The sequence below is a fragment of the Schistocerca serialis genome, chromosome 9, assembly GCF_023864345.2.
Source record: "Schistocerca serialis cubense isolate TAMUIC-IGC-003099 chromosome 9, iqSchSeri2.2, whole genome shotgun sequence".
Classification (NCBI taxonomy): Eukaryota; Metazoa; Arthropoda; class Insecta; order Orthoptera; family Acrididae; genus Schistocerca; species Schistocerca serialis.
Genome location: NC_064646.1, coordinates 63,494,411 through 63,510,017, shown reverse-complemented (window position 1 = coordinate 63,510,017; position 15,607 = coordinate 63,494,411). Strand labels below are relative to the sequence as shown.

At 36.8% G+C, this 15,607-nt stretch overlaps 1 protein-coding gene across 1 annotated transcript in view; it reads left to right on the top strand.

The window, feature by feature from the left end:
• LOC126419290 (uncharacterized) overlaps positions 1 to 15,607 on the top strand; it is a 39,203-nt gene that overhangs the window by 10,452 nt on the left and 13,144 nt on the right. Inside the window, exons 3-4 of the mRNA XM_050086454.1 lie at positions 2,224 to 2,355; positions 12,303 to 12,554. Coding sequence (XP_049942411.1) covers positions 2,224 to 2,355; positions 12,303 to 12,554 — 384 coding nt within the window. The remainder of the gene's footprint in view (positions 1 to 2,223; positions 2,356 to 12,302; positions 12,555 to 15,607) is intronic.

The following is a 15,607-nucleotide window of genomic DNA, read 5'->3' as shown; positions in this document are numbered from 1 at the left end:
ATCAATGCACACAATTTCTCATCAGTGCACACACCCAGAAATTTTGAATATTCTGCCTTAACCAAAGACTTCTGTTCAAAGTCTATATTTATCAGTGGTCATATACCATTTATTCTACTGAACTGTATATACCACATTTTCTCAAAATTTAGTGAGAGTCCAGTTGCTGAGAACCACTTAATGATTTTCTGAAGGACGTTATTTACACAATTTCTTCAGCTAATTCTTGTTTCTTGGGTGTGATTACACTTGTATCATCAGCAAAAAGAACTAGCATCTTCATGAGTGCAGAGTGGAAAATCATTAATATATAGGGTTTTTATAACTAAAGTTAAACTTTCAAATCACTGTAGAGATAACACCACTGGTCAGAATGACACGAAATTGCAGCGGAATATTCAGAGAAGGGGGAAAATGTATGGCAGAAGAAAAATAAATAGTTACAAAATGTAGCAGTAGATGGTGCTGTAAGCATCATAATTTAATAGTGGTCGACTACAAATGACAAATAAATCGTGCAACAATGCCTAAGGTGTATGTCGGACATTAAACAAACTTTACTACTCAGTGTGCGTGGGTGTATAGGTGTGATACTGTTATTTATGTCAGCCCAACCACTATGGCAAGGTCATATCACACTGGATGGGAAAAATTTGTTTTTAATTTCCTGAAGCCAAAAACCGCATAAAAACACCAATCCAAATCAAATTGGATCATTAATTTCTGTGTGATTGACACAAAACATGTTCAGTAAGCTGTCCACTGTTTTCTGCAACAAGCTGAAATTGAGAAACAGTATGTTCCACAACAGAACGAAGTGTTTCCGGGCTCACATTCAGAATGTGTTGCGCAATGCATGTCTTCAGTGCAGCTAAGTTTGCAATCGGAACACTGAACACACAATCTTTCAGATAGCCCCACAGCCTGAAGTCATACGGATTAAGATCAGGTGATTATGACAGCCAGGCTGTAGGGAAGTGGCGGCTGATAATTCTAGCATTTCCGAAATGGCGCTTCAGCAGCTGCTTAACTGGATTTGCCATCATGCATAAAAAATGTCCCATCCACACATCCACGCTTTTGTAGAGCTGGAATGACGTGGTTGCACAAAAGACACTCATAGCGCTTACCGGTGATGGTACAGGTAACAGGACCGGAAGCACCTGCCTCTTCGAAAAAATATGACCCTGTGATAAATGATGCCATAAACCCACACCACACAGTAACCTTTTCAGGATGAAGTGGTACTGGTTGATTTGCGTGTGGATTTTCCATTGCCCATATTCAACAATTCTGTGTATTGAAATATCCTGTCAGATGGATGTGGGCTTTGTCTGTCCACAAAATCTTGGACTGCCAGTCACTGTCCACTTCCATGTGAGCAAGACAGTCTAAAGCAAAGGTCTCTCTTATGCTGGCAGGTTGACAGGAAGCAACTCGTGCACATGGGTAATTTTGGATGGACAGCAAAGAAGGATGTTTTGTAGGATTTTATGCACCGTGCTCATGGGTATGTCCAATGTGCACTACGTGTTTGCACACTACCACTCACCTCCTCCTGGATTACTGTGGCCACTGCTTCCACTGATGTCAAATCAATTTGTTTTCTCCCTCTACCAGATTGCATGCCAAAAGAACTCGTATTTTCCAATTTCCGAATCATTTTCTCTAGACCCATGGCAGTCATTGGACCAACACCTTTTTGTCAGACCCTTCAGTGTCCGAAACATCTGCAGAGCGACATGTGCACAGTCATTATTTTTGTAATACACCTTTAGAAGCATTGAGACAGTCATGGCAAACATCACAGATGCGAAAAGAGGAAAAGCCGTGTACCTGGCATGTTTGTACCAACTTCAATGGGTCGTGCACATGGCAGGTGTTTTTATTTATGTATTCTGACACACACAGTGCCATCTATTTCTATTGATCACTTTTCACACTTTTTTCTCTGCATACATTTTCTCCCTTCCCCGATAATATTCCATTGCAATTTGATGTCATTGTGACCAGTGGTGTTATTTCTACAGTGTTTTGAAAGTTATAATTTTAATTGTAATTACCCTGTATATTAAGAACAGTGAGGGACTTTCAACTTATCCTTACTTACGGTAAATTTGTTTGGCAAAGAATGTGAGATAAATAATCTGCTTATGAACAAAAACTGTTGCAATGTTAGAAATAAGAGTGAATTTTATAAATCCAAGTTTACTTTTATTTCAGGCAAAAGTAAATCATCTAAAGGAAATTATACTGAAGAAAGATAATCTTCTGCACATATCTGCAGAGGCAGAACGAAAGCTACATACAAAAAATGAAGAGCTTTCACGTGAACTCAAAAAGGAACAGAATGAAGTAAGTGTCTATGGTAGTCAGGATTTACCTTTAAGGCTGGCACTATGTCATACTCATTACTATTATCAGCAGTTTCACATCTGGTGTTGGATAAAGGCCGTCTAATGACTTTTCCATTCATTACAGTTTTCAGCAATGTACATGTTTGTCATTTCTGTAATTTTTATTTTTATTTTTTTTATGCCGTGCGGGATTAGCCGAGCGGTCTAAGGCGCTGCAGTCATGGACTGTGCGGCTGGTCCTGGTGGAGGTTCGAGTCCTCCCTCGGGCATGGGTGTGTGTGTTTGTCCTTAGGATAATTTAAGTTAAGTAGTGTGTAAGCTTAGGGACTGATGACCTTAGCAGTTAAGTCCTATAAGATTTCACACACATTTTTTATTTTTTTTTATGTAGTCAATGCTCCTTCAATTAGATCACTCTCTTGGTGTGTTCTTATCACTTGGAATTCAGCCAAGAACTTCCTTGATCCATCTGACACGCACTTATGTGTGTCACACCACATGCATTTCATTTTAATTATTATAATTTGTTCCCATAATCCATTTCTCTTGGTTTCTTTCCTAGAAACTCTCAACATGCATATCTCTGTCCGCAATATTTTGGGTGCTGTCTACCTCTGTAGACAGTCTGTAAATAATCTTGTAAATTCCTTTTGTATTGATCTGTATTTGGCTTTATATTCAGCAGTCTTTCCTTTCTTTTTACCTGGAATGCTTTCAAACTCTTCATCTGGCAATGCTTCAAGAATATAATTTTCATTATTCATTATTTGTGTTTCTCATTAATTTCTTGAAATCTACAATAATTTAAAGAAATTTTCAAATGCTTTTATAGTTTACCCCCTGTTGTTAGTTACAGTGCCATCTGTGATGTCAACTGCTGAAATCTACATTTACCAAATATAATTTTCTGTTTTGTTTCCTTTATACTCTTTTCTTTCAAATGTCTATTGTACCAAATTTTCTTTCTATCTTCTTATATTCACTCAGAACTATTTCCCTGCCTTTTTTTGTTTAATTTGTCATATTATAACTGATTCCTAGTAGTGTGTGCTTTAAAAACTCTGGCCTTGTCTTCAATTGTTGTTTAGTTCATTTGAAATTTTCTTTTCTGCTGCCATCTTAATACCTGCAACACAATTTGCTGTTTGCTCAAGTGCGTTTGTAAAGTAACTATCTTTCTCATAAGCTTCATTTTCTAAGATGCTCTACTTTTTGCTTAATTTAATGTGGTACACCTTTCAGAAGTTGTTACCAGTAGAGTATAACATTTCAGCTCTCACCTGTGAAGTTAGAATGGCAATTATGGCGCTGTACAATTAGATATTTTAACTATCAAAGTTTCAAGACATCCATGGGAATTTTGGGTTGGGATGCTCAATTTTAAAGCCTGCAAACATAATAAAAAACTAGAAGAAACCAGATCAAAATGGAATGTACATATAACTACAGAATGCCAAAAGTATATAAAAAAAAGGATTGTCATAACACTTTCATTGCTTTTGCTAATCCACAATCTTACTGCTACCTTCCAAGCTAACTGAGCCTTCAGCATATGCAACCCATCAGTGCATCACCACAGGTCAAGGTCAATGTTTGATAAGAGTCATCAGCTTTGTCCAGTGATGTAATGTTAATGGCTGCTGTCACACTACCTTTCAGTGCATATATTCACAGTTTTGTTGTTAGTTGATGAAGCCAACAAATGTGAAAATAATAATAACAATAATAACAACAACAAAACACTGATTGTGATGAGACATCAGTCTATAGCTTGACCCAAGATATAGGTTAGGTTGGAAGGTAACAGTGGTTGTGAGTTAGTAAAGCCAATGATTGAGATTCTAAGAAACTCTGGTTGTGGTTTACACTGCATCTCTGTTCTTAAACAAATCTACTTTTTGACTCCCTGTCTGATTATGTTTGTTTCTTTCTATTTAAAAAAAAATCTATTCCTTTTCTATGTCCTATGTACGCATGATCACACTTAAATCAAATTTTTTTTAAAAAAACTGTTTGATATTACACATTTTTAAAAAGAACTGAGAGTGTAAAGTAATTTCTTATAGCTCCAAGCATATAATGCTGAAAATTTGTGCTTGTGAATTTTTAATAGCTATGACATTACTTGTAAAATTTAAAATGAAAAACATGGGGTGCACATAACAGATAATAATTGATGCATGAATAGTTCATCTTAATGACTAATAATTTTATTGCTCTGCAAATGATATGAACTGTTGTACAATTTTTCTCAACAACGGCTACTCTCTACCCTCCTTAATATTACCTGTTGCGTGGGCCTCACATTATTCATTTTAAACTTTACAAGTAGTCTCATAACTATTAAAAAGTTCACAAGCACAGATTTTCAGGTCTATCTGTGTGGGGTTAGGAATCTGTAAGAAGTTAATGCTAGATGACTATACTGAGTTGAAGTATGCAACATTCACTAGTCATCCCATCAATACAATGAGAGGGGTTTCTATGCACAAAGCAAACAGAACTAATCTTATTGGTAATTCATCTGCAGCTTATTGGTAAATCATCCACATGCTGGTGCCACTTCAGTTTGTTATCTGTTTGGATGGCTAACAATGCAACCCATAGAGTTTCATGCCATGTGGGATCATCTCTGCTGCTTGTAGCCATAGGTCATTTTTATTTGTCTGGAATTACATGTATATTAATCTGTTTCTTGTGATGTGCATAATTACAATATCAGAAGGAAAAATGAGATTACGGAAGTGTCCTATTCCATCCATCTGATTTGACCCATGACGTCATCAGTATAGCGGAAATGGCTATTCTAAGCGTCTCCAATATGGCGCCTATGATGCTACTACATACACACGGCAACAAACACAAAAATATGTATAAATAAGACAATAACATCTCCCTCCAAAAATACAATCAAACTAACGGTGCACCCGCAGGAAATTGAGACTTTTAGGAAGGGGACAAGTTGAACATAACAGTAAAAGAAAGACACAACACAACCCCCCCCCCCCCCCCAAAAAAAAAATTAAAAAAAAAAAAAAAAAAAAAATCTTCAGGAATTGGACTCTTCCCTTGACCTATATAGGTCAACTTCAGCTGATGATACAACACCCAACGCCTACAGTATAAACTACAAGAATTGGAATCGGACAGTTCCCTTGACCACAGCTGATGATACCAAAACACCAATACCTACATATAAAACTACAAAAATCAGAATCGATCATTTCCCTTTACCTACATAGTTTGATACGAAAAAAACCACCACCTACAACTATGAAAACCAAAACCACAACACCTCAAAAATTCAAAAGTCAAACATCACTACATAAATTAAAGCACATTCAATACACAATAAATACACAAAACATTACAACTCGAGAAAAATAGGCCCAAAAGAACAATTACTTACCACCAACAAATGTCAGCACTGCAAAGTAGGTCAGCCATCCCAAAAACACACACACGCACGCACGCACGCACACACACACACACACACACACACACACACACACACACACACACACACAGAGAGAGAGCAGATTGGTGGAATCAGACACTTCCATTGACCTGGAAAAATGACATTCATTATTCCACATTGAGGGTGTCTTGAGTCCAAAAACAGGTGTACAGTGCAGTAATTAAAATTTTTGATAATTTGCTCAGTGAGACAAAATGTCTTACAGTCAGCAAAGTAAAATTTGAAAACATAGTTTCTGCTTGACAACGTCTTCTATTCAGTAGAAGGATTTCTGTTTTAATCTGTAAAAGCTATTGAATAGACATAATTAATTCACACCTGTGTATATAATAATAATAATAATAATAATAATAATAATAATATAATAATAACAATAAAGCAAAAAAAACCTTATAAATCTTCAGCAGGTAGTCATTTTTAGCAATTAATTTGCGTTATGAATGTAAAATGACTAGTTCCACATCGTCGTTATGATGTATCATACAAATGATCCATGGAACATGAAACTAACTAAGTTTGGATTTGTTTGGGCCCTTTGTCAGTATACTTTTAACCTCAGCAAACATCACAGTTTTTGTAAAGTACTCTGGTGCGTTTATTAAAGTGAGAATATAGGTGAAGAACAGGCATGGACCAAGTACCATACACTGGGGAACACTATAATTAATATGATCCAGTTTATGTTGTTGTTGAGATATGATTCCCTCCTATTTTCTTTAGTAAAATGTTATAATCTATGTAGTCGAAGGCCTTGGCAAGGTCATATAAATGATGACCAAATAATTTTTCTTTCTTATTTCTACAGTATCTGAGACCACATAGTGCTTCATCTATAGGTCCTTAATGGAAGAGAAACACAGTCTAAGCTTGAGTGCTTCTAAATATCAGAGCCTTGAATCAACACGACCAGTTGACAGGTCAGCAGGGACCCTGTGTCGGTATTGTCACTCTCCCTCATACAGTTTTTTGCCTACTTGATGTTAACTGACTTCTTCTGCAATGTATTTTTATTTTCATACAATGAAGGATTTGTATTATAGACTAACTTATTCAGTTAGTGACTTTTCAGAGCTATTAGAACATTGGAGTACACAGAATTATGGCTCTCCGACAGAACAGTTTGCCTGCTGCACAACTTTAGTATCTGTTAAGTTTCTTATATGTACACAATAAGGTTACAGTGCCGGTAGGCAAACGACGGTTATCTTGACTTTGTCACTCTTTTTGAGTTTGGTCAGTTGTGGTTAACATGGTGGATGGAGAGGAGAAAGAGAGAGAGAGAGAGAGAGAGAGAGAGAGAGAGCTGTTACTAGAAGTAATGCTTCTGTTGGCAATAACTGTTGTCTTTCTCTTTATTTATTTTAGTAAATTTTTGTTAGCCAATCCCAGTCCAGAAGGTATTTTGCTGCCGTATTATACAGGGTGATTCAAAAAGAATACCACAACTTTAAAAATGTGTATTTAATGAAAGAAACATAATATAACCTTCTGTTATACATCATTACAAAGAGTATTTAAAAAGGTTTTTTTTCACTCAAAAACAAGTTCAGAGATGTTCAATATGGCCTCCTCCAGACACTCGAGCAATATCAACCCGATACTCCAACTCGTTCCACACTCTCTGTAGCATATCAGGCGTAACAGTTTGGATAGCTGCTGTTATTTCTCATTTCAAATCATCAATGGTGGCTGGAAGAGGTGGCGGAAACACCATATCCTTAACATACCCCCATAAGAAAAAATCGCAGGGGGTAAGATCAGGGCTTCTTGGAGGCTTTCATCACTCGTTCTCGGCCGTCCAGAACTTTTCCCTTTGCACAAACACCCATTCTCTGTAAACTGTTTATACGAACGTTTAATACACCACCTATCAGGAGGTTTAACACCATACTTCGTTCGAAATGCACGCTGAACAACTGTCGTCGATTCACTTCTGCCGTACTCAATAACACAAAAAGCTTTCTGTTGAGCGGTCGCCATCTTAGCTTCAACTGACGCTGACGCCTAGTCAACAGCGCCTCAAGCGAACAAATGTACAACTAAATGAAACTTTATAACTCCCTTAATTCGCCGACAGATAGTGCTTAGCTCTGCCTTTTGTCGTTGCAGAGTTTTAAATTCCTAAAGTTGTGGTATTCTTTTTGAATCACCTTGTATAATGAGGAACACATGTATGTTTTTGTAATAACTGCCATGTTTTGCTTGCAAAGGTAATCTTGTCTTGGAATACCAAATACGCCTTGCGCCAAAAATTTTTCATACAGTTATTACACCAGGCACTGGATAAAATATAAGAGGAAGTCCTTTAATGATTGTAATTTTATAATACAGTAATACATACCTTTAAAAAAACACACATTGAAATAGTTACTTGACAAACAATAATTCTATAACAGTGTACTATGTGCTGTGTGTCTGTGCCTCTGTTAGTGTGTATCATACAACAACAGTGAGATAATGAAATTGTCATCTAATTCAGTGCAAGTACGTATCTGTATATAGCGTCGTCATAAAGGACTTGGCTATATCTAAGTGTTTAACAATGGTTGCCATTGTGACAATCTGACAGTCACAAGTGGGCATGCTAGATACGTTGTGGGGCCACTTGGGAATTGTTCAGTAACACCACATTAAAAGTCATGTGCTGTTAGCACATTATTATTTAATCCAGATGCAGCACTGATAGAGGTTTTTTGTAACCACATCTGAATATTATTTAATTAAATCAAAATCAGTTGCAAATACTAAAGACTTTTTATTAAGATTGTTTTTTGACCAAAAATTTTTACAGTATAGCACTGATCGCCCACTAAAGATGAACCAAAATATTGATTAACTAAAAGCATTTCAGTTTGCAAATTGAAGGTGCTCATGCACACACTGAATATAACTTCTGCTGACTCTGGGCTGATCAGTTTGGTGGTTTCTTTCTCTCTACCAACTGTCATTGTTGCTATTCAGGTACTGACGTCCAAAGATTTACTTGTGACAGATTGTGCTGTTGTTGTGGCATTCACTGTGGCTATCAAACATAAAGCATAAATAGACTAGTGGAACACAGGTATTAGGTGATAAACACTTAGCTCAGGAATACGGATTTGGAAGTGCATCACTACAAAACATTAAAAAGAACAGTGACACCATTACAAAATTTGTAAGTGTATTTCACTGTGAGCTTAGATGTTTGCACAGAAAAAGGTTGAGAATGGAAGGAAATCAGGATTTAGACATTGCACAAAGCTTGAAATAAGCTCCTTTTGTATCCTAACTAGCTGGGCTTATAAGAGTACCTTCAGAATTTAAAGTAAGCAGTCAGGAAAATATCCATGACTGACTCAAATGTGATGTTGTTGACCCTGGCTAACAAGCATTTACTGATTGAATAATTGCCATTGTCATCAATGGGCAAGACCATTGCAACAACTTGGACGAGTGTAGGGACAATGGCTGTGCTGAAAAAGGATCATCTTTTTAGGAAACTTTTCACTGCACCGAGACAGCTATAGCTGATGGTTGTCCATATTTGCAACTGCATGCATGTCTGAAGGAACTGTGCATTGAAATTCATAATAATACAGGCACTGCAATACCGTATTTAAATCTTTCCGTGCAAGTTCTGTTTTTTTCTTAACTGCCCTTTGAACTTTTTCGATGTCCTCTGTCAACCCTATCTGGCACGGATCCCACACCGTGCAGCAATATTCGAGAAGAGGACAGATGAGTGTAGTGTAGACAGTCTCTTTAGTAGACCTGCTGCATCTACTAAGTGTCCTGCCAGTGAACATCATCTATGTGATTGTTCCAGTTTAACTTGTTTGTAATTGTAATTCCTTGAATTTACAGTCTTTAGCTATGTCTGGTTTGATGTGTAACCAAAATTTAATGGATTCCTTTTAGTACTCATGTGAATGACTTCACACTTTTCTTTCTTTAGAGTCAGTTACCATTTTTCAAACCATACAAATATTTTGTCTAAATCATTTTGCAACTGGATTTGATTATATGATGACTTCAGTAGACTGTAAATGGCGGCATCATCTGCAAACTACTCAGATTGTTTCCTAAATCATTTATGTAGATTAGGAACAGCAGGTGTCCTGTAACGTTTCCTTGGGGAATGCCAGATATCACTTATATTTTCCTCAATGACTCTCCATCAGTTACTACAAACTGTGACCTTTCTGACAGGAAATTATGAATCCAGTCACACTACAGAGATGATACTTCATGGATACACAGTTTGATTAGAAGTCTCTTCTGAGAAATGGTATCAAAATCCCTCTGGGAACCTAGAAATATGGAGTCAATTTGAGATCCTCTGTTGATTGCACTCATTACTTCATTAGATAAAGAGCTAATTGTGTTTGACAAGAATGGTATTTTCTGAATCCGTGCTGACTATGTGCCAATGGATCATTTAGTGTGAGATAATTCATAACGATTAAACACATTTTATGTTCCAAAATCGTACTGCATATTGATTTCATTGATATGGCTTTGTAACACTATAGATTACTCCTATTACCTCTCTTGAAGTACTGGTGTAACTTGTGCAACTTTCCACTCTTCAGGTACAGATCTTTTGCCAAGCGAGCTTTTGTGTATTATTGCTACATATGGAGTTACTACATCAGTGTACTCTGAAAGGAATCTAATTGGTGTGGAATCTGGACCAGAAGACTTTCTTTATTAACTAATTTGAGCTGCTTTGCTACATTGAAGATATTTACTTTTAAATTATCATGTTTTCTGCAGTTCTTATTTCAATTTCTGGAAAATTTACTTCAGCACATCTGCTTTAGTGACACTATCATCGGTAACATTCTCATCACTGTTCCACAGCAGAGGTATGGATTGTACTTTACATATGATTAGAATCTCGGAAATTCCTGACAGATTTCAAGACAGTGTTTCATTGCGGAAACTATTAAGTGCATCTCACATTGAAATTCACACTAAATTTCAAGCTTCTGTAAAACTTTGCCAATCTTGGAGATTTTACACACTTTTAAATGTGGCATGAATTTTTCTTTGCTTCTGCAGCAGTGTTCTAAGCTGTTTCGTGTACCATCAGTTCTGTCTCTTATTAATTCATATGGTATAAATCTCACTGGATTTCACCGAATTTAAGCCACATATGGCCATTACTTACATAGTTAGTTGGGAAGAGAAGAAGATAGTCTCTTAAGAAGACATCAATCGATTTTTTTGTCTGTATTTTTAAACAGAAATATTTTGTGCTTGTTTTTGGTAGACTTGGATATTATGGTATTCAGTCTCGCTACAGATACCTTGTGGTCACAAATTCCTGTATCGGTCATCGTGCTTCCTAATTCCTCAGGATTATTTCTTACTAAGAGGTCAAGCACATTTTCGCAAGCGTTTACACTATGAGTGGGCTCCTGAACTAATAGCTCATAATAATTCGTATTAATTTTCTGAGAAAGTATTGAGCACAATTTCTGACTGTGTTTTATACCTACAAGTGGCTTTGAATGTGTAAATAAGAAAGTACTAAATTTAAAAATATTGACATCCCTCATCAAAATTTTGGAATGTGTTCCAAATGAATGCTATTTATGTTAGAAATTAACTGAAATATATGTAATATTCATAAAACTCAGTATAAAACATAAACATTATGAAAACAATGCCTTTATAATGTGAAACAGCAGCTTGTTGCCAAATGTAAAGCAACTTCTACATGGGAAAAATATTTTAATATATTGTTGTTATGAAATAAACAGTCACTTATTCTATAGTGCAGGCTATATTATTACCCAACCACAATATTATTGCACTTGGGCTCCTATGGCTGTTAAAGGAAACATATAGTGATGTTACAGTAAACTTGTCCTCATTAAATATCACGATAAAAGTCATTATAAACCAACCGAAGCGCCCTCTCGCCCATGTGCATTAATATTGCAGTAAAATAATAGCATATTGCTGTATATTCTAGTATACTGTAGTTCAAAAATACTAAAAACCAACAGAAATTACCTTAATTTCCTGAAGCATCCAGACACTGTGATAAACAGCTTTCATAAATTACATACTGCCACCTACTGGGAATATGCAGAAATGAAAGCCAGTGGTGCACAAAAGCCGCATGATGTAATGTATACGCTACAGTCAGACATAGAGAGTTAAGTTTATTCTCTGAACTAAAAAAAAAGCTGGATGTAGCACATATGCTACATAAGGACAGAGGATATTAAATGGGTATTTGAATTATTATGTGTAAAATTGATATGCTTATAGATACATTTTTAGTTGATTATTAGGGTAGATCCTCATTTTTGGCTTGACTGCTGTTTAAGTTAGCCATGGCTTTTTTGTTATATTTGACTAATCAGAAATAGTACTGTGCACACAAGTAAGATGTGCCTTTCTCTTGTTTCATGTCCATGTAGTCCTTGAGAAAACATCTACACTGTCTTTCAGCACACATCTATGTGTTATAGGTTCGCCGACTTCTGCGACAGTTGCAGGAGCAACAGCAGCAAGCAGCTCGTGACACATGGCGCAGGGAGACAGATACAAAGTTACGTACTCCTTCACGTCCATCTGCAAGACAGTCACTGGCAAAAACACCAGAGCCAATGGAAGATAGGCTCCATGATCTAGTAGAGCAAAATCTTCAGCTTAAACGTTCTCTCGTTATGATTTCCTCTCGACTGTCTGAACTTTCTTATGGATTCTCTAGTCTGTTACCAGTAAGTTCCATTTTTTTCTCATACTTCATGCTATCATGTTGCCTCATAGGAGTGTACTATAAATTTGTTTTTTCATTGTTCTACAATAATACCAAACAGAAAGAAGTTGATGTTATTATTTATCAAGGATGAGCATCATAGGTTGGAAAGAAAAGGAAGGAAGGATCGAAAAAAGTTACTCTTTTGCCAAGAACCCTTTCTCCCTCTTTTTCTTAATAGAAGGGGAAATTTAGGAAAAGTTTATTTTGCAATTAGCACACAATTCTTTGATCTTATGAAAGTTGCATACACACCATTTTTCATTTAGGCATTCTTTGTTAGTGCATGCAAAATAATCACAAGAAATGCTGGAGTCCATGAAAAGTGAACGTAGGACTTGGGCAATCATAGGATGCTACATAGTTAGTTGAAGTATAACTTGAATGCAGCACTCTCGTTTTAGTGAGAAAGATGTGACTTTGATTTATTTCAAGACTGTTGCTTTCTCATTCTTTTCAGTTGTTAGGGAAAAATGGACACAGTATAATTTATTTGTGATAAATTAGCCCTTTTGTTGCTGCAGAAGTGAAGTAAAATAATAAATGTGTGATCTACAAAATAGTTCATATTATACGATCAGTCAAAGGTGCTTATACAAACTTAAGGGTGGGGTTTTCAAACTAAATGAAGGGATAAAATATACAGGTGAGCCAAAAATTACTATGACCTGCTTAATAGTGTGTCGGTCCACCTTTGGAATGAAATATAGCAGTCACTTGGAGTGGCATGGCCCCACCAGGACGTTGGTTCGTTTCTGGAGCTATGTGGTGCCAGATGTCTTTGCACAGCTCATGCAGCTGCCGTAAATTATCGGCTGGTGGTTTATAGGCAGAGTTCATTGTCAGGCTCCTCAAATCATTTAGCACAAATCTGGCCTTGTGACACAGACAGTTATCCTTTTGGAAGATGCAGTCATCTTCGAGGAAGACATCTAGCATAAATGGATGTAGGTGGAACACAATAATTTGCACATAGTCCACACCTGTCACAGTTCAGTGGAAGCGTAGGTGGACATTTCGATAGCATAACACTGCCATCACCGGCTTGCATTAATTGCACGCTGCATCTTTCGAGTACGCATTCCCCTGGATAATGGCATACCCAGATGTGACCGTCGACCTGATGTAACAAGAAATGAGCTTTATCTCGATGATCCTATGTCCACTGCAGTTGTAATTGTGGTAGTGTTAGGTCAACATGGGAACATGTAGATATCGTCTCCTGTGACACCCCATGTTCAGTAATGTGCACTGAACTGTGATTTTTGTAACACTTATGCTTGCACCAGCTTTGTCATCAAATCTGTGACAGATCACTGCCTATCCTCCTCATAATGTTCGAAGCTTCCAACCTCTACTTTCCATGATGAGGTGTGGACATCAGATAACTTGCTGCCTGTTTGAGGTATCACCATTCTTCAACCACTTTCCATAGATGGTCATGACAGTAACATAAGACATATTGCCACTCATCACATAGAGGAGACTTGAGTCACAGACAGGCACAGTCAAAAAGAATGCTAGAAATAGTTCAGCTTTTGGACAATGTCCTAGGTCAGAAGTAGAAAACTCACACTTATTCACACAAGAACTCCCACATACATGACTACTCTTTCTCTTGGTCAACGCTTGAGGCTTGATGCCAGGAGAACATGGCTCTGTGTGTGTGTGTGTGTGTGTGTGTGTGTGTGTGTGTGTGTGTGTGTGAGAGAGAGAGAGAGAGAGAGAGAGAGAATTTTTGTATGAATGTGTGTGGGTTTTCTGCACTTATGAAGTAGGACTGCGTCCAAAAGTTGAGATATTTCTAGCATTCATTTTCACATTTTCATCATGTTTGTTTGCAACTCGATGCCACCTATCTGATGAATAACTATCTATCATTTCTATATTGCTGCCGTTCTTAGGTATTATTGAGAAAGCTTTGTACACTGGTACATTGCAATTTTCAATTGATATGAACTGTTCACTGTGGTATTAACCCCTAGAAAAATGAAATTTCATGCTTTTGATACATTTGCAAAAGATTAGTGCAGCGTAGTAATGTCTTCATCCAGAGATTACCTTTAGAATGATATATGAATTTATATGTTTGGTTTCTGAAGCAAGAGAAGTACAACGTTGGCCATTACTTAATTTAAAAATACGGTACTTGAAGCTCTTGAGAAGGATGACTCTGTTATAGGCATACTTTAAGGCTTGTCTCAGATCTTTAACTCTATTGATCATAAAATACTACTGCAATCAGATTCACGAACAATGGCAGTACATGCGGGTCGAGGTGCAGACTATGATTTCGTTGTTGTTGGTTACAAGAAACAGTTGTGGGACACGCTTATATATGATTTGTGCTTGAGGAAAGCGTGCACCTTGGAAATTGTGCCTCCCATTTAGTTAAGTAGAATTTGTTGCTTCCATCACTATCAGCGATGACAAGTAACAGAGAATGGAATAAAAATTTACTAAATCTCTTACTAAAATCAAGTTTAATGCTTGCATTGGCTGCAACATTCACAGCAGAGCATTCAGAACACTAATGAACGCTCACTGGCTGTCAGAGAACATGTGACATACGTGCACAAAACAAACCTAAACTCAACTGCCATCATTTGTGACTCAAGTTACAAACAAGCTAGAAGCACTAGGTGTAAAAGGAATAACAAATGAATGGTTCCAGTCTTACCTAGCAAACAGAGTCAAAAAGGTAGAGGTGGTTCACACATTTGCTGATGATAAATTTTTAATAAAATAATTGTCAGACAAGAAACCCATAAACATAGGTGTTCCTCAGGGCAGTTACTGGGCCCAAAATTCTGTTATTAATGTATCAATGACTTTCCAGACAATACAAGATATGGAGAAAAATTTATTTTTGCTTATGACAGCAACATCATAGTCACTGAAACACCAAAACTCCAAGTAGAGAAAGCGTATGAAACAATCAGTGGTGTTTACAATTGGACAGAATGTAATAAATCAGCATTGAACATAAAGAAAATGAACAGTGTGCACTTCAGC